The sequence below is a fragment of the Pollicipes pollicipes genome, unplaced genomic scaffold (assembly GCF_011947565.3).
Source record: "Pollicipes pollicipes isolate AB1234 unplaced genomic scaffold, Ppol_2.1 Scaffold_1600;HRSCAF=1878_pilon_pilon_pilon, whole genome shotgun sequence".
Lineage (NCBI taxonomy): Eukaryota > Metazoa > Arthropoda > Thecostraca > Pollicipedomorpha > Pollicipedidae > Pollicipes > Pollicipes pollicipes.
In genome coordinates this window covers 13,333,486-13,360,197 of record NW_023595962.1, presented here as the reverse complement: position 1 = coordinate 13,360,197, position 26,712 = coordinate 13,333,486, and the positions used below count along the sequence as shown (strand labels likewise).

The window sequence follows — 26,712 nt, the reverse complement described above, 5'->3', positions numbered from 1 at the left end:
GTGATACTAGTCACGATAAGTGATACTAAATGATAAGTAAGTTAATTTGTGTACCAGAAAGGCTAATAGAGGTACCTAATGTCTTTGTTATGCTATCACCTTCCTATGTTAAATCCTTTTGGAAATGTTTGACAAGTTTTTGAAATGACAACGCCTAGATTGGGATAAAGAACAACTGACTGCAGTTTGCAGCAGCCTTTTAACTGCTTACAACATCTTACACCCTATTGTAAGCTCCCACAAAAATGGAGTTCAGATATCTTCTTGAAATGGGAAATTATTCCCTCGCAGGAACACAATTTTGAGTCTAGGAAAGATAAACATTTAGCGTCGAGGACGCATATTCAAGTGCCTGGAATCCAGGAAAAATCAGACTTTGAGGTAGGTCAGGTCAGCCTTTTCGGCTGAGCTGACCCCTTCGCCAACTGATTTTTAGAAAGTGACATCCCTGATCACTGATGACTATCGCTGTCGCTGATCGAGCTGCATAACCATCACGCCGCAATTCTGTGGCAAATGCACTTCTTACTGTTGGGGAAAACATGCGTTAACTTGGATTTGGGCAGCCCTGTACTTTTAAAAGCTATAACATACTGCAGTCAGTTGCGTTTTATCTCAATCCAGGAAATACCATTCGAAAAAATGAAACGTTTGCAAACTGGCTTAACAGATGATGGACTTAGCATAGCGAAAACATTAGGTACGTACATGATACTATTTGCTGCAAAATTAACATGATACCAATAGTGATTCGCTTAGATACCTACTACCTAGTCTTTAAGTAATTTAGACGATTGATCTACCGTTTACTTGACCCAGAATTCCCTTTGATTATTTGCATTGGGGGAGGGGAGGGGGGGGGGGGCTCAAAGACGGAGAACCATGTGGGAAAAGTCTCAAGTCAGCATTGGCAGGCTCAAGTCCTCCGAAAGTAGATAAAGGGACGTCCCTCGTGCCATGTCATATCTTCCTAACACAAAAAATAGCCCAATCAGTCCAAATCCTTCGATGATCCGGTCCCCGTAGCACCTAGTGTTCGCTGATGTTTATTTGAGGTAAGCCTGAAGGCTGCAATCAGCACACGGGTTCAAGGGCCTCATTGCGGGCCACATCCTGGGCGATGTGTGTGTGTGTGTGTGTGTGTGTGTGTGTGTGTGTGTGTGTGTGTGTGTGTGTGTGTGTGTGTGTGTGTGTGTGTGTGTGTGTGTGTGTGTGCGTGCGTGCGTGCGTGCGTGCGTGCGTGCGTGCGTGCGTAGGGTGGATGAGGGAGCCCTGGTTTTGTTTTGGAAAGAGCACTAGATTTTGAAGACATTTTATGACACGCAACGCCCACATGCGTGATGTTCCACTGCACGCGGACAGGAGCGCATGCGGAGGGGGGGGGGGAGGGCAGAGGGCACGTGACCCCGTCGGTCTCGATGGGTTCAGGCTCCTCTAGACCGACGACAACGAGCCCAAATGGAGAGCTTGAAGGGCCCGAAGGGCTGGCCGCAGGTCGTGTTAAGGACTGCGGCCCGTAAGGTCGAGCCCTCAGATGCCATTCAGAGGCTTCGTGCACCGATTTAGGACCTCTTGCGATGATGCAGGTCTCTATACGACGGCGCGCTTGACGCGGCCGAAAAGCAGACGGACTGTTCATTAACTGTTGAGATATATACCAATACGCAGGGAGGCCCTGCACACGCGGCACCTCTGTTTCATATTTCGTGGTCGCTGGTATCATGGACAGCTAGCGTTTCTGACGCGCAAGAGTCATTTATGTTGCAGATATTTGGCATTCGTGTTGTCTTCGGGTTGTTCCTCATCTGTTGTCAGGTACGTTAACAGTCCTCATGTTGCTGCGGAGGTGTTTTGCTGTTGCACCTAGAACACACTGCAAGATTCAAGATTGTGTGAGAACAGACAATAGTGGTATCCGAAAGGGACGCTTAGTCCAGTCAGCGAAGATCTATCCGCTGCTTGCTGGACACCTATGATGTGAATAATAATTAGATAGTTTGTTTTCGCGCCGCCAGGTTGGTACATTTTTGCACACACAGGTATATCAGCGCGCCACACATACACTCACACAAACAGAGCGAGATGGCAGGCAAGGCACCCAGCTAGGCACACCTATGTATCAGGAGTGTGCTGAACTCCCAGCTTGTGTGTGCAGCAACTCACCCCAGGCAGAATTGTGCCAAATTTTTAATTGATTTAATATAAGAAATGCTTATAAAACATTGTTGCTTAAAGTCATGGCTACCATAATTCTAGAATCATTGGCACTCTATGCACTGTAATTCAGGTTTACAAGTCTGGCATCGATTGCCCTGGCTGTTGAGGTGACATGTTTGGTGCGTGAAATATTCCAGATCAAATCTATGCTGATCTGAAATAGAATTATTAATGGTTTTATATGAATTTTTTATTCTTTGCCTGTCAGAATGCTGAGGGTGAAGGAATGGCAGGTCATCACAAATCAGTAAAGGAAGCAAAATCTGGCTGGTCTATGGGTCCTATGCCATAATGCACTACCAATGCATTAGTAGCAGCTGGCTATCAGCAGGCTGGTCTATGTCTTGTACTAGTATGAAATCAGATCGCTTGCCAAGCTGCATGTAAGTTACTGGGTATAAGAGGCTATGTCCTTTATCTAACCCATGCTGTGTTCCTGCAGATCATGGATGGCCCTATCCTAGTGCCCTGTCTTATCTGCAAGAACCAGCTCATCAATCCCAAGAATGTTTTCAAGGAGCGCACACAATTCACCAGGACTTTGTTTGTCACCAGGCTGTCACGTATTGTTCACAGGAAATTGGAAAGTAATTCAGTAAGTTATGTAGGGCATGCATGCATGGTTTTACACCTTAGCTACTCATGTTCAAGCACCATTCAGAATGTTTTAAGTGTCAGAAACAACATTTGTTAAAATTGCATGCATTGTGACTAGCATAGGCAGTGTGTGGACTTCTTCAATGAGATCATATCCTGCCTGATTTTGGACCATACATCTCTGACAGTTCAGTTAAGATTTATACCTGTAATCCACAAATCACACTTCACCCAATATTCATATGACTGAGCATTGTGTGAGCCTGGACATTAAATCATTATATTGTATTGCACATACATTAAAAATTGAACCATTGTGTTGCATTACACAATGACAAATTACATTGTATTACATTGTATTGTATGTTGCATTGCTTGTTGTATCACCTTATATTGTACATTGCATTGTTCATTGTATTACATTATGTTATGCATTGTACTGCTTTGTATTGTACATTGTATTGTTCATTGTATTACATGGTTTTATGCATTATGTCACTTTGTATTGTACATTGCATTACACTGTATTGTATATTGTTGTAGATGCACATGTGGTGCACATGCATGGTTTTTTAACCAATGATCATGCCACATTGCATGGTAATTTTTACTATGCAGTGAAAAACAACCTTTTTTGCCAGGTGCAGCAGGTGGACATTTGCAGCACCTGCCAATCTCTCCTGAACCTTATTGATGAACATGAGAGTAAACTGCTTGCCTATGAGAATGAGGTGAGTATGAGAAAGGCATAGAAGCAGGGACCTGGCCTCTATGGGGTGAAAACTGGCTGTAAAATCACAACACTGAAATAAAAAGAAATGAATGATAAATCACAGATTAACAACCTGCAATCTCATAACTGGTTAGAGCTATGCAAATTCCTCGTGGGTCTTGAGCCGCATCATCGTCATATGTGGGGAGCGGAAATCGTGGATTGATGCAGAGGGTGACACCAACAATATGGACCCTTTGAACATTGACTAGAAAGAGATAGTCTGAGTGGCTATCATCCCTTTGTCCTCCCAGCGCTCGTCGCTCCATGCCGGCGGAAAATATTGTCGCCGTTTGGTGGCTTCTTCTCAGCGCAATGCATGCGTTCATCTAGACCATTCGGTCATATAATGTATCAGTGCATAAGTGTGTGTATATACAGTGACACCAGTTTCGAAGGTTGATATTTCATGTATTTTACTCCATAGCTACATCATGGGTTGTCCGCCGGGTACCAATTTTTTTCTTCGCTTTTGGAAAATGATGACAGTAAATCCGGCCATTTATTACGGTGTGGATAAAGCATCCCAAGACATAGTGCTTGAGGATCGCAGAGTTCACCTGCTCCTTCCAGGTTTGCAACACCACCGTCTATGGCGCGGTACTTAGCACAGCCAAGCGTTCTCTGATTTGATGCGTTTAGACTGACAAATGATTGCGACATGAACTGGATCCATTTGATCCGGGCGAAGACGAGGCGTAACACACTGCTACTGCGATGACCCTCCTCTGCGTCAGCACTAAGCAAAGCAAGTTTTCACTCCTGTCTCACCCTGAGACTGCGTAATTCGGACTGAGACTGCGTAATTCGGACTCGGACTGAGACTGCGTCCAGGTTTGGCTGAAATGGCGGGCAGGGTCATGAGAAGACGATCAAGATTGACGACTTTAGGGTTGTTCTCCCGCGTGTTGTGCCGCACATTGCGGAGAACGGTCAGGGGGAGAGATGCAAATATAGCCACCTGAGGAGCCATATTTTCCCCCTTGGTAAATGAGAGGGGCGGTTTCCATTTGCCCCTCTGGTGGCGCTGCCCCTGGGCGTCTCTGTAGGGTTGGCATAGGTAGCTTCTGCGCAACCTGGAATAAGAATGTTACGAACTTGAAAAGAAGGAAGATATGAATAAGATCGGGTCTCTTCAGCTCACATGACTGGCGTATTACAACGTTATGGACCTAAAACAAAGCGCATTTTAAGTTGCATGCTCATATGTGTAGCACGCGTTAAAAGCCCGTGCCCGGCCGGTGCGGATCATTTGTGAACATTGAAAGATATTCCGACGCGCTTTGAAAATAAATTACGCAATGACAGCGAAATCGTCAGTGCCGCCTCTTCGGCCCCGTAGCCAAAATCTTCCTCACGGGCCAAATGTCAAAATTCCTCCGAAATTATGCGAACTTGGACCCAATTTCTGCGAAATCACCAAGTACCTACTGTAAAAGTGGTGGCTCAGGGGCTATGTTCCCCATTGGCCCACCTTTTGGCACGTCAGGGAATTTCCTGGAATACTTGATGAATTTTATCGGGTAGGTAATGGGCAAATAAAATATTATTTACTGGCGCTTTCATGCTAGGCACCTGTGTACCAGATGTTTCAAGGCCCGCAATAAACAGAACAGACACAAATGGCAGGGCCGTGTATGTTTACGTTCGAAACGTTCTGTAAACGCGAGGCGGTGGAAGTGGTCATACCACGTGATGGTCATTGGCGGAGAACGTACGAAAGTGGCAGTTGTACCTGATAATTTTAGGATTTTACATGGTAGCACGTGCAAGGCAATTCGATATTAGCTGCCACTTTATCCTTTAAGAAATTTGTGATGTCCATTGGCTGCAACCACATGATGATCCAAAATCGCAGGCGTTTTTGGAGGCGGTCAAACGAAGTGCGCCGGCGATGGAAACTAAGCGCATACTCACCTTAAGTAACAGTGATTATGTTATTTAGCGCGGTAGAAACTCGCATGCCGTGTGGGCGTGCGGTGAAGGAAAATGGTGAATCCAGCAACCGTACGTCGCACGAACGCACCGTCCAGCCATAGTGGTGCGGTGCCTCGTTTCAATGACCTGCGCCACGGCGCTGAGTTGCGATGCACGTTTTCGACTGAACGCGTGCATTTGATTTTGCCTTAAACCTTTGAGTTCCGGTCGACGCGTTAAGTGTCGTATCGTGCATGGGTTCACCACGCCATCGCGTCTCTTCTTCACAGCCGACTCCGGGTTTTGTCATGACCGAACTGGTAGATAACATGGTGGACGAAATTGAACGATTTTGTCTGGAGGCTGGACACTTCCGTCGTGTTGAGAAGCCTTGGCAGCGGGCGGCTGGCGCTGGCAGTCGCCGGTGCGGTGGCATTGACTGACAGGGTATTGTGTCAGGGAATCGTACCAGGAAAGCCGGAACCTCTTCTGCGCGGTGCGATTGCCTCGCTGATCAGTTCATGGCCGGACGCCTCTGCCGTGGCTTGAGCCGCGGACTTTAGCCTGAGCAGTGGAGAGCGGCTTGAGCCGTGGACTTTTACCTGAGCCGTGGAGAGCGGCCTGAGCCGTGGAGACTTGCCTGAGCCGTGGAGAGCGGCCTGAGCCATGGAGACTTGCCTGAGCCGTGGGGACTTGCCTGAGCCGTGGACACTTGCCTGAGCCGTGGAGAGCGTCCTGAGCCGTGGAGACTTGCCTGGGCTGTGGAGAGCGGCCTGAGCCGTGGCCACTTGCCTGAGCCGTGGAGAGCGTTCTGAGCCGTGGAGACTTGCCTGAGCCGTGGAGACTTGCCTGAGCCGTAGAGACTTGCCTGAGCCGCAGAGCCTTGCCTGAACCGTGGAGAGCGGCCTGAGCCGTGGACACTTGCGTGAGCTGTGGAGAGCGGCCTGAGCCATGGAGAGCTGCCTGAGCCGTGGAGAGCGGCTTGAATCGCTCGCAGCCGCCCAGGACATGAGTGACGGAGTACTGAAGCGAGCCTCGAGACAGTACAGGACTGGCGACTGCGCATGCCACAGTCCAAAACCGCGGCGAACGAGCCAGGTCACAGTCCAGCTCTAGAGCCCCTTCGTCGTGCAGTGATCGACCGACGAGTCTTACCTGCCTGGGACGGTTGAGTGCTTTGCGCCTAGCCAAAGACGCGGAGCGCCAGTCGGTACTCCGGATCAAGCACGCATGGCATGACATTGAGCACGCGTGACATGGACCTGGAACATTCGTTGCTGTGGCGGTTGTTTTCTGTCCGCTGTGATTATTTTTATTGTAAGTCTTGTTAGTTATTGTGTTTTAGGGGGGAGGGGGTCAACTGCCTTCGCTATTTGCGCCCATTTCTTGACGTGGTTGTGTGTCATGGCGGCCCAATACAAATGTAGAACGTGCCTCTGGGCGGGTCAGCTTGGGTCAGCGTGTCGCATGACCACCCCGCTCCTTGTACAGTCAGCACTACGACTGCGTGTGCCGTGCCGCAGGTTCGCCTCAAGTTCAAGCTGCCCTTCCCAATCATCCTGGAGGACAAGAATGAGGTGGCCCCGCCCCCGTTCGACGGACAGCCAATCGCCGAGCCGCAGATGGGTGAACCAGCCAATGACGGCGATTTGGAGGCGGGGCCTGGTGATGTGATCGTGTCAGCCGACGACACGGGATTGGTCACGGTGACGTACGGCCAGGCTGACGGCGAATCGGCAGGTGCGGCTCGGAACCCAGGTCGGGGATTGGCTCTTAAGAGAAGACCCGCTCCCGGGGATTGGTACTCGCGTGCCAGGGATTGGGCCATCAGACGCTCCCTGCACCGGTGTTGGGATACAAGCGAAAACGCCTCGGGCGGATTGTGTCGCGCTCAACGTTCACGGGCAGAGATCATCCGCATGGAAGAGCCTGGGTCTCAGACACCTGGGTTGAGCATTGAAGCCCACGTTTTACCCAGGGGTTTCAGTGGGTCGGCTGCGTGTCTGAGCGAGATCTGGCTAGGGCCAGACTAGATGCCTCACATGTCACAAATGAGAGATCGCGTCCCTCTCCGACTGAAAATGTGGTATGGATTATTTCAATGCGCATGCAGTTAACATTTAAACCCCCACGTAGGCTTCATCAAAGATGTGGTCATTCAAATAGAAAAAAAGACGCAAGGAAACGTGTTCATCACGATATCCCGATCTTGGTAGTGTGGTCATTGTAGGACACGCACGTGTTGCAAAATGGTCCCAGTTTTGTCACGATATTCATATGTTTGTGTGGGAGATACCGACACGACTCCCAATATATTCAGCGTCTGCCCTTTTATATTGCCCTTTTCCTCCCCCCCCCCCCCCCCACACACACCCCACTGGGCTTCTTATACGGCTGTTGTTCTGAGTGGATTCTCAGAAGATATCGCCATCAATGAGCTGTCAGCGTTTACATGCGTGTATGTATTTTCCCGGTCCCAATGTTCGGTATCGGTGCTTACGTGTCCGTTTCCCCCGCCTGTCTCTGTATGCCCCGCCCCCCCCCCCCCCCTCCCGGTGAAGTCTCAAAGTGTCCATCTGTGCCCCCCCCCTTGGCACTAGACGACCTCCAGTACCAAATGACCCCTAACCTCCGGACGCCACCTCTGCCCCGGCCCCGTGTGAGGTCTCAGTATGTTCGTCTCTGCCCCCCGGCACCAGATGACCCCTGACCTCCGGACGCCACCTCTGCCCCGGCCCCGTGTGAGGTCTCAGTATGTTCGTCTCTGCCCCCCGGCACCAGATGACCCCCGGCCTCCGGGCGCCACCTCTGCCCCGGCCCCGTGTGAGGTCTCAGTATGTTCGTCTCTGCCCCCCGGCACCAGATGACCCCCGGCCTCCGGGCGCCACCTCTGCCCCGGCCCCGTGTGAGGTCTCAGTATGTTCGTCTCTGCCCCCCGGCACCAAATGACCCCTGACCTCCGGACGCCACCTCTGCCCCGGCCCCGTGTGAGGTCTCAGTATGTACGTCTCTGCCCCCCGGCACCAGATGACCCCTGACCTCCGGACGCCACCTCTGCCCCGGCCCCGTGTGAGGTCTCAGTATGTCCGTCTCTGCCCCCCGGCACCAGATGACCCCCGGCCTCCGGGCGCCACCTCTGCCCCGGCCCCGTGTGAGGTCTCAGTATGTTCGTCTCTGCCCCCCGGCACCAGATGACCCCCGGCCTCCGGGCGCCACCTCTGCCCCGGCCCCGTGTGAGGTCTCAGTATGTTCGTCTCTGCCCCCCGGCACCAAATGACCCCTGACCTCCGGACGCCACCTCTGCCCCGGCCCCGTGTGAGGTCTCAGTATGTTCGTCTCTGCCCCCCGGCACCAGATGACCCCCGGCCTCCGGGCGCCACCTCTGCCCCGGCCCCGTGTGAGGTCTCAGTATGTTCGTCTCTGCCCCCCGGCACCAGATGACCCCCGGCCTCCGGGCGCCACCTCCCCGGCCGTCATCTGGGACGGAGACTCCGACCAGCAGATCATCATATTCAAGGTAACCGATGACCGCCTGAGCAGAGGACATTTAAAGGTCAGTTGAATGACCAATTGTCTCTTACTTTGGTTCGACGCCTCATCTGCTTGAACAACCTGAAGACGTTGTAGGTCAGGCCGAGATCTGTATGACACCTGGGTCGCGTTTCTCATTGGCAAAGCACGTACTTGAGTGAATACCTTTGACGTCACAGGTGCCTACGTCATACACCAGAGACTGTACTCAAAGTCGTGGGATCTGTGATGGCGCTCGTACCTATGACGTCATAGGTTGCAGCTTGTGAACGGCGTTCGGCAATGGGGAACGCGGCCCGGGTTTGTTGGAAAAGCTCATTTAAGTTAAATCCGCTGGCGGTCACTGACCATTCCGACCATCGCACGCATGGGGTCTTCTGCGGCAGGGTGTCTTTGCCGACAGCCATTCTGACCTGCCACGACCTCTCACCTGTGGCAGGAGGGGGAGGCACCTGTGGTCAGCGTGCTGGGGGACCTGGTGCCGCCGGTGCCGCCTTCGGTGCTGGCCGAGTCAGAGGTAACAAAGCAGGGCTACCATTGGGGCATGGAGACAGTCGGAAATGCGTTTGGTTAAGCCAGTTCGTGTGTTGGTCCAATGACTCAAGTCGGTTATAAGGCTCATCGTGTGACGGTCTATGAACGCAAAATGATCACTGCAGTCGGGGCGCCCTAAAGCACCAATGAACAACAGAAGTGTGTGACGGCTGTTCTGTTTGTCGATATAGTACGAGAACGTGTCACAATCTGACCTGACTTGACAAACAACCTGACCGTCGGCAGCCGCCCGAGGCCGCCAACGAGCCGGCCGGCCGGACGGCCGGCCCTTCCGACCAGCAGCCGCCGACCGAAGAGCGCCTCTTCTACTGCGACGTCTGCGACGCGTCCTTCACTTCCACCGACGGCCTGGCCGGTGGGTCCTGTTGCCGGGCGCGCCGGGTTCGCGCGCTTGGTTCGCAGTCGGCGCGGCCAGGGGCGTGTGTGGTGTTCACTGTAGCTGTCGTGGTCGACGGCCAACAGGAGGAAAGGCTAGCAGAGGGACGGGGAAGAGGCTCGAAGGGAGTGAAGGGATGGCGCGGGATCTCCACCCAGGCTGAGCGCCGTCGCGCGGCGTCGGCGTCGCGGCTGAACCGGCGCACCTGCCGTGTTGTGGTTCGCTCGCCGTTGTAAGAGGCGTGGCTGAGTGGGCGGGAGGGCCACTCTACGCCCACGTGACCTTGCAGGCCTTTCCGCGCTCAGTGCTATCGTGCTGTGGGTGCGAGATATGGTCAGGATTGTCCCCCGCCCCCCCGCCAGTGCAGCGTCCCGCCTGTACTCATGGGTCAGTCTCTGTCCTGGTCCTGTGACAGATTGTCTGTGATGATTGAGATTGACTGTGGTGATTGCGATTGAACGTACTCTCATGAGCATCGCACAACGCACAGTCCATGCCGTATGTGGCGCAGCGACCAAACTTGTCAACCAGTCTCTGACCTGTCACGACCTCCATGTTTTTTTTCTAACCATGCCCCTGCTGGCCTTTGCGACCCCCACTGACCTCCGCTCCCCGCTGACCCCCGCTGATCTTCGCTCCCTGCTTGCCCCCGCTGACCACCGCCCCCCGCTGACCCCCGCGGACCTCTGTTCCCCGCTGGGCCTCGCTGACCCCGCTGACCTCTGCTCCCTGCTGACGCTCGCTGACCTTCGCTCCCCACCAACCCCCGCTGACCTCCCCCCTGCGGTGGCAGCGCACCGGCAGGGCCACGACCGGCTGCGGTTCCGCTGCGCCTTCTGCCCGGAGCGCTGCGCCACGACGGTGGCGCTCAGTCGGCACATGAACGAGGCGCACGCGGCCCGGCTGCTGCCCTGCACCAGCTGCGAGAAGCGCTTCGCGTCACGCGCCGGCCTGGCGCAGCACGCCAAGCAGCACGAGGCGCGCCAGCACGGCTGCACGCAGTGTCCGCGCAGGTGAGGGTGGGCGGGGTGGACGGAGTCATGACGGTGCGTGGTGTCGCCACCAACGGTCCGCAGCGACGAACGGGAGTGGATGGAGCTGGGCGCGGTCCACCTCTCTGTGGCGGTGCATGCCCTGCTTCTCGCGCCGTTCCGGCGCCGGTGAAGTGACCCGCGGGCGACGGCCGATCGTTCCCCGGCTTAGGCGCGCCCGGCGACGTGTTCGGCGGGAGCGCGGAGTTCGGGTTCGAATCCCGAGTGTGGCGGAAATTTCACTCGGCCTGCCCTAGCGGCTGGCGTGGGAGTGTGGTGCGCTGGGGTGCTGATGGTTTAGCGTTCACGCAAGTATGTGTCTATAGAGATGCAACGTTGATTATGTGATCTTTTATCAAGGTAATCTGTCCCCCATGCTTCGCGATATACTCACCTCAATAGCACCCTAAAGTTGCCATATAGAATGTGACCAGAGGAGAGGTTAAAATGGGAGGAGAGAGCAAACTTGCCGCAATTGTCGACGCGCCCTACCACACCAATCGTCTTCATTATCATTATCATGCTTGGTGCCCGCCCTTCCTGCCAGGGTGAGAGGCAGGCGACGCCATATAGCCTCAGCAGCTGAGTGTGTCGTAAAGCCTTAATGACACCCACACCCACACATTATCGTGCTTGGACATGAGAACCAGTATTTTCGTTTGTCGTACGTTTGTGGATACTAAGCATGCTTTTTGGCCAGTGCGTAACCCGTGTCACCTGCACTCGACCCCGGTACGCCGGCCGATTTCGTGAGCGCCGTCCGCCTGACCTGACCTGACTGCTGACCTGAACCGGCCTCTGACCTGGCCGGACCCTGACCTGATCCGATTCATGACCCGACCCGACCCAACCCAACCCGTGGCCGGACCCCCAACACCTGACCTGACCCCTGATCCGACCCCTGACCTGACCTCTGATCTGACCCCTGACTTGATCCCTGACCTGGCAGCTGACCTGACCCGTGATCTGACCCAAACCCTGGCCTGACCCCTCACCCTACATGACCCGGGACCGATCCCTAGTCTGACCCGATCTGACCTGGCCAGCCTGATCCGACCTGATCTGACTTGACCTGACGACAGGTTCGTCAGCCTGCACGACCTTCAGCTGCACGTGACGTTTAAGCACAGCGACGCGCGGCCCTTCAGCTGCGAGGTGTGCCGACGCACCTTCAAGACGGCCTCAATGGTGCGCCGCCACAAGCTACGTCACACGGGGCTCAAGCCACACCGCTGCGCCCTCTGCGGTGAGCGCTCCGCCGCCGCCGCCGCCGCCGCCGGTCCGCTATCTGGAGGACGCCGGTGGCGTCGGGCGCAGCGGCGCCGCTGAGCGGAAGACGGAAGTGGGGATGTGTGAGATAACGAGCGCCGGGTGGCGCGCGGTTTGTGCTTTTGAGAGTGTTGCGAGCTCACGCCACGTCGTTGGTGTGTCGCGGTCGGGGTTTCGTCGCGCGCAGGCTTGGTGGGCGGAGGTCTGGCGGGTGTGTGCCCCTGGTCAGTGAGAGCGGTCTCCCCGCTGCGCTTCGGGAGATCGCTCTCACCAAGCGTCGATGTCAGCGGGACTCGCTGCCCCCGCCATTCGAGGGGGGGGGGGGGGGACAGCGAGACGAAGCCGTATTCGAGGCTTCGGGGACAGTGACCGCACTGTCCGACAAATGCTTCAGTCTGGTTGTCAGGCACCGGCCAAAGACGTCGGCATAGCTATATCTGACCTTGCAGCAAACGGGCTGACCCATGCGTGCCCTGCCGCACCTCACCACGCGCAAACATGCGCTTCGCTCCACCCGGTGTTCCGCTGAACCTGACTACATAAACATTTGAACGATCGCACAGCCCTCCCACAAGCATGCCACAGGTCCTGTCGTCCATCTCACCTAGCGCCCACCTGCTGGCAGGCCTGAGCTTCACGCACAAGTTCGCCATGGAGAACCACGTGGCCACGCACGCGTCGCACCGGCACGAATGCGCCACGTGCGGCAAGAAGTTCGCCCAGCGCCGCTCGGCCGAGCAGCACGTGCGGCTAATGCACTCAGGGGTGGCCTTTGCCGCGTCGTGATCAGGGCGGTACTGATCTCAGCGTCCTGATCTGGGCGGTGCTGATCTGAGCGGGGCTGATCTCAGCCGGCGGTCTCAGACGTGCTGATCTGGGCGGTGCTGATCTGAGCGGCGCTGATCTTAGCCGGCGGTCTCAGACACGGACCTCAGCCGGTGTCGCAGCCCGGGTCGCCGGAGGAGCCTCAACTGGTGCTGCCGGGCGGCTGGCAGCGGCGGGAGAGCTGGGCTGAGGCCCGCAGCTGAAGCGCTGCCGCTGTGGCGCCCGCTGTGGCGCCCGCAGCGCCGGCCGCCGGGCGGACCGGCGGCCGGCGCTGGTTACGGCGGCTGTGAGCGTGGCGCTGAGCTCGGCTGGCCGGCCGTGCCCACGCGCGGTGCGGCGGGAGGCGGCACATGGGGTTGAGTGTTCGGAGAGCGTGGGCGGTGGGAGACGGAGAGCGTGGGCGGTGGGAGACGGAGAGTGTCGGCGGGGGGAGGCCCACCGCTGCGTCACCGATGAACCCCACCGCTGCGTCAGCCGGCCGTCCCGGGACTGTGTTGGGCTCGGTTGTGTGTGGGCTGGACGCATGACACCTCTGTGATTGTTAACCATCGAAGTGACGACGCTGGCTCTCCGTCTGGAACTGGAAATGCGAAACGTCCAGCGCTTCCCTGTAGGCGAGCTTGCCGAACCGAGCCAGGCGCTATGTAGCAGAACGAATTCCGTGATGCGCTAACGTGCAGTTTCTACGCGTGTTTGCGCTTGGGGTGGTTTGGTGTTGTAGTCCCGGGGTTGTTTAGGACTAGATGCAGTGCGGTCTTGGTGGTAGTCGGGTCAGACAAGTCTGGGCGGGTGGTCCGGACAGCCTGCGGCGCTTGTGATCTGCCCGGAGAGTTTAGGTAATGCGCAGGCAAACAGTCACCTGTTTGTCCGAAAGGCGACTGGCGGACCGAACCCACGATCCCTTTTTTTAGTTCCCACGCTCCCTCGTTCCCACGTTTTCCCGGCTTGCACGATCCCACGAAGCCACGTAGTGACCTGATCTCATCCGAACGGCTCCCGTCACACCTCCAGGTCATCTGTCCGGATTGTTCGATCTGAATGGAAAAAGGAGGAGCCACTCTGTCGTAGGGGGAGGCAACTGTGCTTGACCTCGGATTATCAGCGCCGTGTTATTCCCGGGGCTCCCTCAACTGAGAGTCCTCCGCTACTCGGAGTCTGTATTGCGGTGTTCAGCTCTAACCGCCGCCGACTCGTGCCCGCTCTACTGTCAGTTAACGGTCCGCTCAGAACCTGCGACGCCACGCGCCCGCAACATAGGCCGCTGCGGAGGATCGTGCTCGCAGAGGCGTTCAGAGAAGGACGCGTGGATAGGGACGTTCGCGGCGGGTGGACTGGCCTGCGTTGTCCGCCGTGTTGATTGGCGAATGCAGCTTCTCTCAGGGACTTGTAGATGTAGCCTGTGGCCTTCAGCGCGTTGGGGTCCGCCGGCCGTGACCCGCTCTGACGCCGTGAGGTGCGTAGCTCCAGCGCCCTCAGACGGCCCTTTCAGGTACCAGGAACTTGAGCGGGTGCGCGGCCGCTTCAACGGTCCCCCTGCCGCGCGTCACGCACGCGCAGGTCCGGCGGCCCGGACCCCTTTCTTGGAAATACCTCCGCGCCGAGGCTCCGTGGCTGCCGTGGAAGCGACGTTAAAACTCCCTCCCCTGCCGGCCTTTCGACCCACGCCTCCGGCTCCGATTCTGCTCTGCAACGGCTGCTGCGCCAGCTGTCACCGGCGACGATCGCCCCAGAGGTGCCCACTCTTCCTCTGTCCTGACCTGTGCTGTGATGTGGGGGCGGCTGTGGTAGGAGCTAGGCTGCTGCTTGCAAGCAGGTCAGTCGTCAGCATCAGCCCGGTTAGCAGTTGACTCTCCCAGCAGCTGCGAAGAAAAACACGAGACGGGATCCTGACTGAGACGCCTGCGGCTGGAACCCGGCTCGTAGGGAAGCCACCGCCGCTGTTTGGAATGCGGATCGCTGGCCCAGAGCGTGTGCAAGATCGCCACGCCGTGTGGTCTGACGGGATCACCGAAAACGCCATCCCTAGGCTCTGTTTTGTGTGTGTTTGTGATGCGCTGGCAGTTGGATGGTATTGCATTGTTTTTTTATAATATGGAAATGTAATTGCTGCATGCAGAGAGAGGTCGTTTCTATATTAAACGGTGCACCCTTGGAATGGTGAGACGTCACATGACATTGAACAGAGCATTCAGATATGGCGCCACATGACGTTCGGGCATTTTTGGAAGAAGAGTGCTGGCTACGTCTCTCCCACACGCACCGTAGAGCCACGAATGCAGTGTTCCTTTTTTACTCGCGCGTAGCTGGAGAGATAGTTGCGTTTGTGGGGACCGGAATGGTGTTGGTAAAGTCCTTTTCGGATTAAGGAATTGCTTTTTATCATGTCATTGCGCGTGCGTCTCGTCCGCACTCTCGTGGTATGCTCCGGTCCATGAGCTTATTCATTAGTTGGGTCTCGCGGTACACAAAGCGTCGAACTCCGTGGATCCGTGAATCGAGGAGGAACGATTCCCAAGATGTCCCCAGAGTTCAGGGGCATGACGATGCGTAAAGTGGCACCTAGTTAAATAGGGGTAGATTTGTTGAGAGGCCAAGCGATTGCCGGCATCGCCAAACGAACAACAAGGGAAGTGTGTAGCTCGCCTGTAAAACGTGGCCGCGGGGGCGGCGGTAGTCAATACGAAAACGAAGACATCACATTGGTTGTGGACGTGATCATGCACCGTGTGTCTGGGAGAAATCGCAAGAATCTAGCAAGTCCGTGGCTTGCCGTTTATCAGTATGTGCTGCTCAGGTCACGCATATTCACGGCGGACATTAGGCCACGCGTATTAGGCCACGCATAATATGACGCATATTAGGCCACGCATATTCAATATGTGCTGCTTAGACCACGCATATTTGTTGTCTCTGCATATCCGACGCGTGCGTTCTGCGTTCATTCGTCAGCGATTGTCGAAATGGGCTCTCTGTAAGCTGTCGGCAAATAAGTTGACAAACCATAGCAAATGGCATCGGTTCTGACACGCTTAGTCTAGTGAAAAGGTGCCAAAATAACAACTAACTGAATATCGCATGCCGACACCCAATGCGTGATGACTACGCTAAAAGGGCTCGCAACAGGCGGTTGAGTCGAAAGATGACCCTTGACCCGCACTGAGTTCGCGATTAGGCATACACCACTGCGAGCACCAGTGCAATCCTTCAAGCTCACGCATCCTAGCATCGGATTTACCGCGCTGAGCTGACGGTTGTCGGGAGCACACAAACAAGCCCAAATTTCGATGATCCGTACCGAATATGAGGGTGGAAAGTGACTTGTTGAGTGATGTCAGTGTTCGAAGCAGCGGAGATGTGCTGCGACCGATGCGCGTGTCTGTCAAGCGCATTAAAAGGAGCATACCACCTTTCTTGTGATTTTCAGTTATTGATAGATCATCCTTTCACTTAACGATAGATCTTCTACTTTTCACCTATTGATAGACACAAAGTCCTTCTGAATAGCCCAGGGTTCCTATGTGGAGAAGCCGATCCTGCGGGAGAAATTTCATGGGACTTCCTGCTCACCACTGTGAAAGTAGTTCATTTCATTTGTACTGCTTTTTTCAACGTCTGTGTCCTGTAATGCTTGTAACACACCAGTTTGTCAAAACGATTGTGTAATAAATGCTGCGAAAGCTTGAGGTATTCTGTTAAGACACAAACATACGCGAGCATAAAGCTATTAACTATGGCTTTGATTTCTCCAATTCGGTGTTTACCACTGTGGCCCTTTTCGGTGCGTACTTCGGCTTTGGAAATGGAAGCATCACATGGCCCATGGTGCATTTATAATTGGTTGTTGATTGGCAACCAACATCCATGGTTTGGTTGCAAACCAAACCCTTGTCTCTAGCTTCTACACCATCTGAAGTTGGTGTCTGTTACACTATGCCATTTTGCTGCGGGTGTCAACTATACGTGCAACCGAATAATACTTCCAGGTGAAAATGCTAGCTTCTCCAGCGCCAACCGAATAAGGAGCTTGACATAGGGTCAAACAGGGCCGCTGATTCGCGACATCTACGGACCGGGCAGCAGCTCAATGGCGTGGTGACATTGACCTGATGGCACAGGCTGTCATCAGTAACAGGAGAGTTGACAGCGACGGTTTGCTTGCCTCGCCATTGTTTCTATTGTTGCAACCATGTGGCGAAGGAGGTGGCAACTGGGAGAAGTTTGGTCAGAAGCATGTCCATTGTCCGTCACCTTTATGTATGGTTCTGTGTTACGCAGGACCGTAGGTAGTACCGACATCATGCGATTGAAATCCTGCTGGGAGACCAAGGTAATCTGTCTGAGGGGTTACCACACACAGGCACGATGGGACGAATTGGAGCGCTTGGATTTTGGTTTTGAGGTAGCCGAATATCTCTGCCATGGGATAGAATGCAAAAAAGAAAAATTAAAGTGAGTTCTCTGGTAGCTTCGCATTTAGGGCTTCGTTGATGACAGCATATGCTTCAACTTCCAGATGTTTAGGGGGATTACAATACTAGAGAATGTTGCGTCAGTTGCTAGTGACTTTGGGGCAATTTTCAATGTAATCCACCTTCTTCAAGAACGGAAAAAAGTGCAGGTGTGTGTGATTGTAACCATCAACTTTCATTGCTTTGCTTTGCAGGCACTGGGGTGACTCTTCCTAGTCACCGTTACCATGTTTTGTTTGATGATGACACTTTTGCCGTAGACAGCTTTCTGAATTTTAATTTGAGTTCCTTCCATTAGCCTCTACCCATGGTCAGGCTGCCTTTGATGTCAATTAAGCTGGAGCGTCAGCGGGCGAGCGACGAATGATTGCATCATGTCACCCTGAGAGGGCTGCTGTGACGTTCGCTGAAGACAGCTGTTGCCGAGGTGTCTCTTTGCAGTCCTTTATCTGCTCGGTGTCTTTGTTTCACTGCACCCTCAGTTCAGCGCGAGGACTCGCAATGCCAAAAACCATGAGCCTGAGGTCCTTCTTGTTGGCAGCAAATCCCACTGATGTCGTTGCATCCCACGGAATCTTGACATGGCCCACAAAGTACACATGTGAAATTCGTTATATATTTGTCGTTGACACCACCAAGAACATCCGCAAATGCACCGTATAAAAACCACAGTAAACACCCTGCAAACTACTTGACCGTTTCGGTACCTCTTCTCAACACGTCACTTTATCACGGAACAGTTGCGATGCTTGGGCGGTCGCAGAAAGTGTTGTCTCCCCCCAGAGAACTGCCGCCACGCCGCCCAGCACGAGATCAAGAACATCACAAAATAAATACACCACTTGCAAGGTCTCCCACCAACATGTCACCACCATTAAAGAAATACCTCTGCACAATAAATAGCGTTGAATAACTTACTAAGCACATCACCCATACCCTCTTTATCATTTCGATCGCGTAGATTCATCAGATTTGAGCGTCACGCCAGTAGTGGCATCTAGTGGGTGATTTCGTAAGCTCCGAGCGAGCAGGCGCAGGCGGCCGGCAGCTTGAAGGTCTCGACGACGAAGGGGAAGTACTGGTCACAGGGGTCGTACACCAGGAACCTGTCGGCGCAGGGGTTATGGTTTTATTCAGTGAGCGTCACTTCCAGGCCGCTGATCCACACGAACTTTACAATATGAGATGCAGAATGCAGAAATAAATGCAAAAACTAGCACAAATTATCGTTCAGTGAACCGCATTCGCGCTCTTGGATGGAAGCAATGTTAGCATTGGTTGATGATGCATTGGCCACGTATCACCATGTATTATCACCATGTATTGTCACCATGTATATATTATCACCATGTATTGGCTCTCGACCTCACCCTACCATTGGCGTGACCTGACCTTACCAGTGAAGTGACCTGACCTAATCAACGAAGTGACCTGACCTGTGGTAGACGGACTTCTGCAGGCAGCTGGACTCGTAGCAGTGAGGCACCAGGGGGCAGGGCTCGCCGGCGGACAGGCACTTCTCAATGCGGGTGGTCTGGGTGAAGGTTTCGTAGTCGACCTGTAAGAACATCTGGTGGTGAACCCCGCGGCACAGCTCCGCGCGCCATGTCCAGATGACGTCGGCTGAGCGCACGCGATCGATGCTTCTAGATGGTGCAATGATTCTAGAAAGTGATAATTCTAGATGGTTCTAGATGATGCAATGGCTTCAGAAAATGATCATTCTAGACGGTCCTGGTTGATTAAGCAGCCTGCATTCGAGCAAGGCCACCATGGGCAGAGAACACAGCCGCATCATATCAGGTGTCACCGTCACCATTGGCACCTTTCATGTTTGGCACCCCAGTCAGACAACAACCCCCGCACAGTCTTGAAAAGCGCGTCTCTCCCGCGGCGCGTGTGGCCGCGGGTCGGGGCCGGGCCGCCGCGCTCGCCGTACCTTGATGTTGTTGACGATGACTCTCCACTTGCCGTCGGTGTTGACGGCGCGCAGCGGGCGGACGTAGCCCACCTCGGACGAGCAGAGGTAGGTCTCCTCCTCGATCTTGGTCAGTCTGCGGCCGCGGACAGTGACGTCACACAGGGAACGTGACGTCACCCGGGTAGCGAGACGTCACAAGGAGGCGGGTGCGTTTTACGTTGGTGTGCGAGGTCCGTCCCCGCAGAGGCAGAACCGCTACATAGGACCAGTGAGTCATTTCAAAGCATTCAAGGAGAGGAAAGATACTTCCAAGACAACTTATTCAAGGCAAGGTATTTCCAAGGCAGGGTATTCAATGCAAGGCATTTGCAATGTGCGCAATGTTCAGAATCACGCAGGCCTGGTCAATGTACGAAAAACGTGCACACGCTCTCACGTGCAGTATCCCTGAAGAGTTCTCACCTGTCGACGGAGTTCTCGGTGTTGAGGTCAGCCACATCGGCGTACAGCTCCAGCACCTTGTGCTTGTGGTAGGTGATGGCGTGCTTGATCTCGTACCTGCGGCAGAGGCAGACCGGCCGTCACCGCCGGAGGGCGCTGGAACGGCCGCGGGCGGCGCGCGCTTGGGCTGACACCGGACAAAGTTAGTGTGGTGTGGGCGTGACGTCATCCGTCCATGATGACAAGATGACCACCACGGCGGATAGCGCGAAAGCGAGCCAGGGGATGAGCCGAGCCAGACTAAGGGGAAAGTGTGAGAAGATGTGTCGGAATTATATGAACGCTGAAAATCGGTTTGTTCCCAGTTCGTTTCACGCTTAAATTCGGTTTCTTGCCACGCATTTTAAGATCATGAACAGCTAGAAGTCGGGTGAAATCAGTTTTGGACAAAATATTAGGTGAATGTTTTGGGCTAAGACGTTGATTCGAGTCTCAACTTCAACCACGAACAGGAGCGAAGCTCAGAATATTCTCGCATGACTTGAGCGGGAAGTTACCGCATAAACCTTCTCAGTGGCTTTTCACTTTTGGCCTGCACAAAGGTCACTGAACCGCTTGCCCTGATGTTTTGTCTGGATAATCCACCAGATACCAAACTTATTACAGTTTTCCACATCACAAAACAGCCCCCTTCCGCCGATTTCCGCGGGACGGTGGGGAGGAGCGGCGCGGAGCGCGCGATAAAGTCGTCCGGGCGATGCGCCGCTTTCGCCTCGCCTCTCGCCTCCCGCGGCTCGCGAGTCACCGTCCCCGCTCCGACCCAGCCGCCCGTCGTCGAACCACAGACCCGTGACCGTTGCCGCTGGACCGCGACCGCCGTCGGCGCCCAAGCGACCGTCACCGGCGTCATCGGCGTCATCCGGTCACGGCAGGCCGGCGCTGACCTTCGACGCGCCACGTTCGCCGCGGCGAGACGAGCGACGGCGCGTCGCGTCGATCGCGCCACGCGCCGGAGGACGCTTTCGTCAGCGCGCGGCAGATGGCGCCGATTTGGCGGGAATGCGGCGCGCCGGCGGGAGATGGGCGCGCGGAGAATGGACCATGATTGCGCGGTCCTGCGGCACCCGAGTTTGGCGCATTTTCTGCACAGATGGTACGGTCGCCAGGGACATGTGATTACCTGGCGGGTGTGAAAAGGTTTCACGCTCGGGATTAACAGTCAAAGCTTTTGATCATGAAGCTCTGCTTTCATTTGGTTTGATCCGACGCTCAGTTTGATCAAAACTGCATGTAAGGACGCGTAGCTGAACCATGAAGGAACCGTAAAATGTACCAGCGATGAAAAGAACAGACACAAATTTCATTTAGACTCATGCTCTGTCTAACTTGGCTTCGATTCTTTGATCAGCAAGTCGCGGAAATGTGAAGCTTCCACTACACCAGATCTGTTTCGCCAGGGCCATATCTTACACACACGCCTGTCGGAGACGGGACCACCCGTCGGGATGCCCCAGCGCCCAACACAGCGCCATCCTCCACCTCATCATCTCTCGGGCCCCGCGGCGGGCGGCCGGGCGACACGCTGCCGTACCCCACACATGACCGACCCCTAATGTACGGCCACTGGCCGCTCCCGCCTATGAGCCACGAAGGCCACCCCGACATGGCTGCAGCCGACGACCCCAAACGTGTGATCAGCCGCCACCGGCCGGCGGCGTTGCCACACGGCTGATGGGAGCCCGGGCGAGGATGCTGGCCGTGTTGTAACCGACGCGCTCGTGTGTCCTCGCGTTTGGAAATGGGATCGAAAAACCGACCGCGCGTGCCGAGACAAAAAACGCGCCGACAGCCGCAGGAGGTCGCCACGTCCAGATTGACGCGTGTCGCCGGCTTTGTGGTTGGAACGCGCACGTTTTTCCAGGATTGAACAACAATGTGAGTTCAAACGAGGTAATTACAAAGCTATTTACCTTGGACCCTACGATACGGATGACAGATATGCTTGTGAGTATGCTTTCGGTTCAGTTCAACAGAATGCTCATTTCAGACGGTTTCTTGCCCATGACTTTTCGAACACGGGAGTAGTTTGGTTCGCAATAATGCTGCCAGCCTGGTCCTGGCCCCTGGTCCCTCTCATGATCTTGGCGCGTACCATGCCCTACTGCCAGAGCCTACGGCGTCTAAGGTCCACCGAACGAGACCTTGACCTGACGTGGAAATAACCGATTAGTCTGGCAAGGACTTGACAGGGAGCCGATTTGGGGCAGATGCCGAGAACAATGGAGGATAGCTCCCAAATTCGACAACAAATCCGACGATAACGGCACAACAATGATGCTTGGGGGGGGGGGCCTCAGGCCTCGTGAGCCTTTTTTCATAACGCCCATCCATGTGTGCAGATGCAACATTTTGCGATGGAACAAAGTCCGCAAAAATGGCGCTTAAATGAAAAGCAAAACAGGCGGCTTTGACGATGTTGTACACCACGTTATTTAAACGCGTCGTGTGAAGCCGATACTCATAATTTGACAGGTGGTGCACGCTTTGTTCGGTGAGTTAAGATTTTGTAGCGTTTAAATGACATCTGTTTCAAGGTACTGATCTCACTGGCTTAAAGGAGAGATTTGTTTGTATCTATAATCGAATGCATGCGCCGCCGCGTAAGGTACTCAGTCGGGGTACTCCGCACCACCCCGGCGCATACTCACTCGGAGTACTCTGTACCACCCCGGCGAGGAGCTCGCTCGGGCTCTCCGTGCCGCCGCGTGAGTTACTCACTCTGGGTACTCGGAGTCCTCGAGGCACCAGGGGTCGGTGGCGTTAGCACTGCAGGCGGGCTCGCTAGGATAGTGCGGGCAGGCCGGGTAGGCGGCCTCGTGGTGGCCGTAGGCGGGCTGCTGGTATCCGTGGTGGCCGTAGGCGGGCTCCGGCTGGTACGACGGCTGGTAGGACGGCTGGTACTGGTACTGCAATGGGCGCCGGCGGGTGAGGCCCTGGTTGCCACTGACACTGGGACTGGGTGTGTCGCAGAGAAGCCGTGAATGTCGCATAGCTGCCCGAAGTGCGTATAGGCGAGCGAAAGCACGTCAAAGCCATTACTCATCACTGCAAGAAAAACGCGTTAACCTCAGAACAGTGAAATGCCAAGTGGGGTGCGAATCCAAACTTAGTCTGGGCTGCACAAACAAGACATGTCTCTAATCAGTGCGGAAAATCAATATCAGAAGAACCAGTTCAGAATGCACGCCCTCAAAGCACTGTGTCTTGTTATGACTTCACATTTACCCGCTCGTCCAGGATTGTTGTGCACGTAAAAGCTGGTGCTCGGCTTGGCTCTTTGTCGTGTTCATAAACCAAGTTTAATGATGGAAATATCTGAGGTTCGCATCTTGGCCGTGGTATATTTCGCTGGTCGCCTTACCTGGTAGCTCTCGTAGGCCGGCGCCGGGCTGTAGGCGGGCGCGTGGGTGGGGCCGTAGGCCGGGGGCGCGTACGTGCTGGAGTGGTAGCTGGGCGGCGGGGCCGAGGCCGAAGCCAGAGCCGCCACTGTCGCGGCCAACTGCGGAGCCGCAGACAAGTGACGTCACGGTGATGAGGGGATGGTGGTAGACGTCACGATGATGAGGGGATGGTGGTAGACGTCACGATGATGAAGGGATGGGGGACTTAATAGTGGTGAGGGGATCACGGGGAACTTCATAGTAGTGAAGGGACCACGGTAGACTTCATGGAAGTGAACGGATCACGGGGGACTTCATAGTAGTGAAGGGACCACGGTAGACTTCATGGAAGTGAACGGATCACGGGGGACTTCATAGTGGCGAAGGGATCACGGGGATATCAGGGTGAGAAGGGATGGCAGAGGATGTCAGGGCGGTGATTGAATGGTGGGGAACATCAGGGTGGCGAAGGCACGACTACGGACATTAGGGATTAGATGGCATGTAACGGTGCACTGGGATCGCAGCGATGTCGTGAATAATAGTCGAACATCCAATTTACATGACTGACAAGACCAAAGAAGATTTTAGGATCAGTATATCTGTATCCTTTTGTAAGGGTCTGTCATTCCAAAGTTGATTTTGCCTCACCAAGGTTGGTGTCGGCCCCGATATTTTTGGTTGGAGGGTTACAAAAATTTGGGGAAAGCTTAACAGCACACATAACCGCCTGAATTATGCATTACTTGGTGTTAATGACTCCTGTGCCGCTCAAATACATGACGGTCACAAATAATAAAAAACTACAAATGACGTAATCGTTTTCCGAACCTAAGTGGCCTTATTGGGGATCAGGTTAGGTTTTCAGATCCTAACGTCCTTCACACCATCGTTTACTAAAACTGCCACCCTCCCGTTTTGCTCAGTTGCAGCGAGACTTCAACTCACAAAATACATTACATACAAAATGTGCGCGACAACGAAATTAAAACGCTAGAAGCCATAGGCATACTGCATGCCCAGGTGCAACACACGGGCGCATCAAGCTTGAATCAAGCTAGAACTATCCAAATTATTGTCATTCATCGCAAATATCAAATTGGTTCGCAGAAAAAAACGGCAAAAAAAGACACTGAAACCGAGGGGAACGTGATTGTTTCGCCAGTGTGGTCCTAAGTGACAGACGGCAAATGTTAAGCAAGTAATGCTAAGGAAATAAAATAATTAACAAGTCTCTATTTCAGCATCAATTACACCCGAAAGCACTCGATATAACACCACCGCAGTAGCATCCTCGCTGTCTCAGAAACCACGGCAACTGTGGGCGGCGTCGCCTCTGAACCCAGGGCAACAGCGGGCTGCGTCGTCTCGGAACCCAGGGCAACAGTGGCCTGCGTCGCCTCTGGACCCAGGGCAACAGCGGCCTACGTCTCCTCTGAACCCAGGGCAACAGCGGGCTGCGTCGCCTCCAAACCCAGGGCAACAGCGGCCTGCATCCTCACATGCAGAACGTCGGCTGGCCAGGATAGTGAGCGCACCCAATGAAATCATTGACTCTAACGTCCGGAGCGCGGCGCGGCGCGAGCCACGCAGCCGCGCCCCAGAGGCAGCGCCGCTCAGCGGCGGGTACTCACAACAAAGCGGAACACCATGGCTTCTGGTGTGTGAGAGGAGGAGACGGGCTGTGGCGTGGAGCTGCGAGTCTGCTTCTCCACCGCCCGCCCGGCCGTCTATATACCCCCGGCCGGCGGCCTTGACCTTGGTGCCGACGCGGGGGCACACCCCCACGCCCGACGGACGGCAGCGACCCGGGAGGGGGGGGGGGGGGGGGGAGAACGACAGCGAGGCGGTAAGGGTGCCCGCTTACAGTGAAAAATGACCAAAAATATGATCCCCTGTAATCATCGTTGGGATTGCTGGTGTTAATACGAGCGTGTTTAAGGAATGGTAAGTCCGTTTGGTTGAATGTCCTGAACATCAACCCGCTTGCGGGCATCGTGGCTGGTGCCCATAGCCTTTTGACTTGCAGCGAAGAAACTATAGAACTTTCATTAAGTCAACAGTAAAGTCCCGGGTATGCCAGTCAGGAGGAACTACAAGGTTCCTAAATGGCCCTATCAGGACGGCTTCAAAACCTCCCTTCACCGATCTTCGCAAGCCACACACGCTAATGCAACGTTACCCTGCCTCGGCTGCCGCGCCGGACATGCTGGGACGCGCCTGCAACAGGGGACGGGCGTTCCCACTGCGGTCATGGGAGGCACCGCTGCTATCCAGGTGACTATCTCACAAACAAAACCGATATCAGACGCGTTTGCGCGATCTGACGCGTTTGCGCGATCTGATGCGTTTGCGCCATGTGATGTGTTTGCGTGCGTTTCGCGATCTGATGTGCTTGCGCGATCTGATGTGTTTGCGCGATCTGGTAGGTTTGCGCGATCTGGTAGGACTGCGCGGGACTAGGCAAATTGGACGAGGGCATCGATGAACTCTGGTTCATCAGCAACTTACGTGTTCCGCGACGATAAGAGGGGATTACGGACAGCATATCATGGATGACCGATCCCGCCTACGTAGACTACAGGTACGGCACATCTCATAGGCAACTGATTCTGAATTGCACGGAAAATCGGTTAAACACGTGGTCAAACTCATTCTTTTTCGTCAGGCATATGAAAAACGACCAAACTTCACTCTGTAATGACCATTTAGCCGAAATACTTCCGCAGTAAAAACCATGAAAGCTCAAAACACTCTATTTGGGAACAAAGGTGTATAGATAAGGGACCATTATCACACGAATTCAACAAAATATCATGATATTACACTGGTTTCTTCCCTGCCGTGTTAAGCAGAGCTACTCTTTTCAAAGCGCACCTTGGCTTTGGAAAACATTATTTACTTCGATGGTAAGTTCGTTGTAAGACCCTGTTTACAAAACTGGCATATCGCCGCGGCATACTGTATGGTTTAGTGACGCACTGTTCAAGCTTCCATCAATGCATCTCTCTCTAAATACTTACACCGCCTGCTGCGCCCGTGCCCAATGACAAACGTTCATTTCTGCTGACGTCATTCATACTACAGGCGGCACCTTTGAGCCCACAGGCTCGCAGAACGCGGTATAAAAAGTTAAATTGGGTATATACTCCCCGTCCGAAACCAGATGACGATGACGCGCAGCAGGCTTAACCGTCGTCAGCTGCTAAGGGCAAGAAGTAAAGCCTTTGAGCGCCCTTTTTTATCGCGCTTGACGGACCTGTGAGCTTGTGTCATGTCATGTGTTCATGCCAACTTTGAACGGGTTCGACACGACATATTCGCGGCAGATCAGATATCCACAGATATCCA

At 54.4% G+C, this 26,712-nt stretch overlaps 2 protein-coding genes across 2 annotated transcripts; one reads left to right on the top strand and one right to left on the bottom strand.

The window, feature by feature from the left end:
• Nucleotides 1-6,454: 6,454 nt before the first annotated feature.
• Nucleotides 6,455-11,949, top strand: LOC119104521 (zinc finger protein 358). Its single transcript, XM_037228274.1, has 7 exons — nt 6,455-6,523; nt 7,027-7,243; nt 8,941-9,020; nt 9,474-9,587; nt 9,872-9,944; nt 10,759-10,978; nt 11,946-11,949. The coding sequence occupies exons 1-7, from the start codon at nt 6,455-6,457 to the stop codon at nt 11,947-11,949; spliced, it is 777 nt and encodes a 258-aa protein (XP_037084169.1).
• A 6,210-nt stretch (nt 11,950-18,159) lies between these two features.
• Nucleotides 18,160-25,060, bottom strand: LOC119094088 (neurotrophin 1). Its single transcript, XM_037217167.1, has 7 exons — nt 24,996-25,060; nt 23,343-23,480; nt 22,700-22,887; nt 19,943-20,038; nt 19,499-19,613; nt 18,996-19,117; nt 18,160-18,665 (listed from the first exon to the last, which is right to left on the bottom strand). The coding sequence occupies exons 1-7, from the start codon at nt 25,011-25,013 to the stop codon at nt 18,557-18,559; spliced, it is 786 nt and encodes a 261-aa protein (XP_037073062.1). The 5' UTR covers nt 25,014-25,060; the 3' UTR covers nt 18,160-18,556.
• Nucleotides 25,061-26,712: the final 1,652 nt, after the last annotated feature.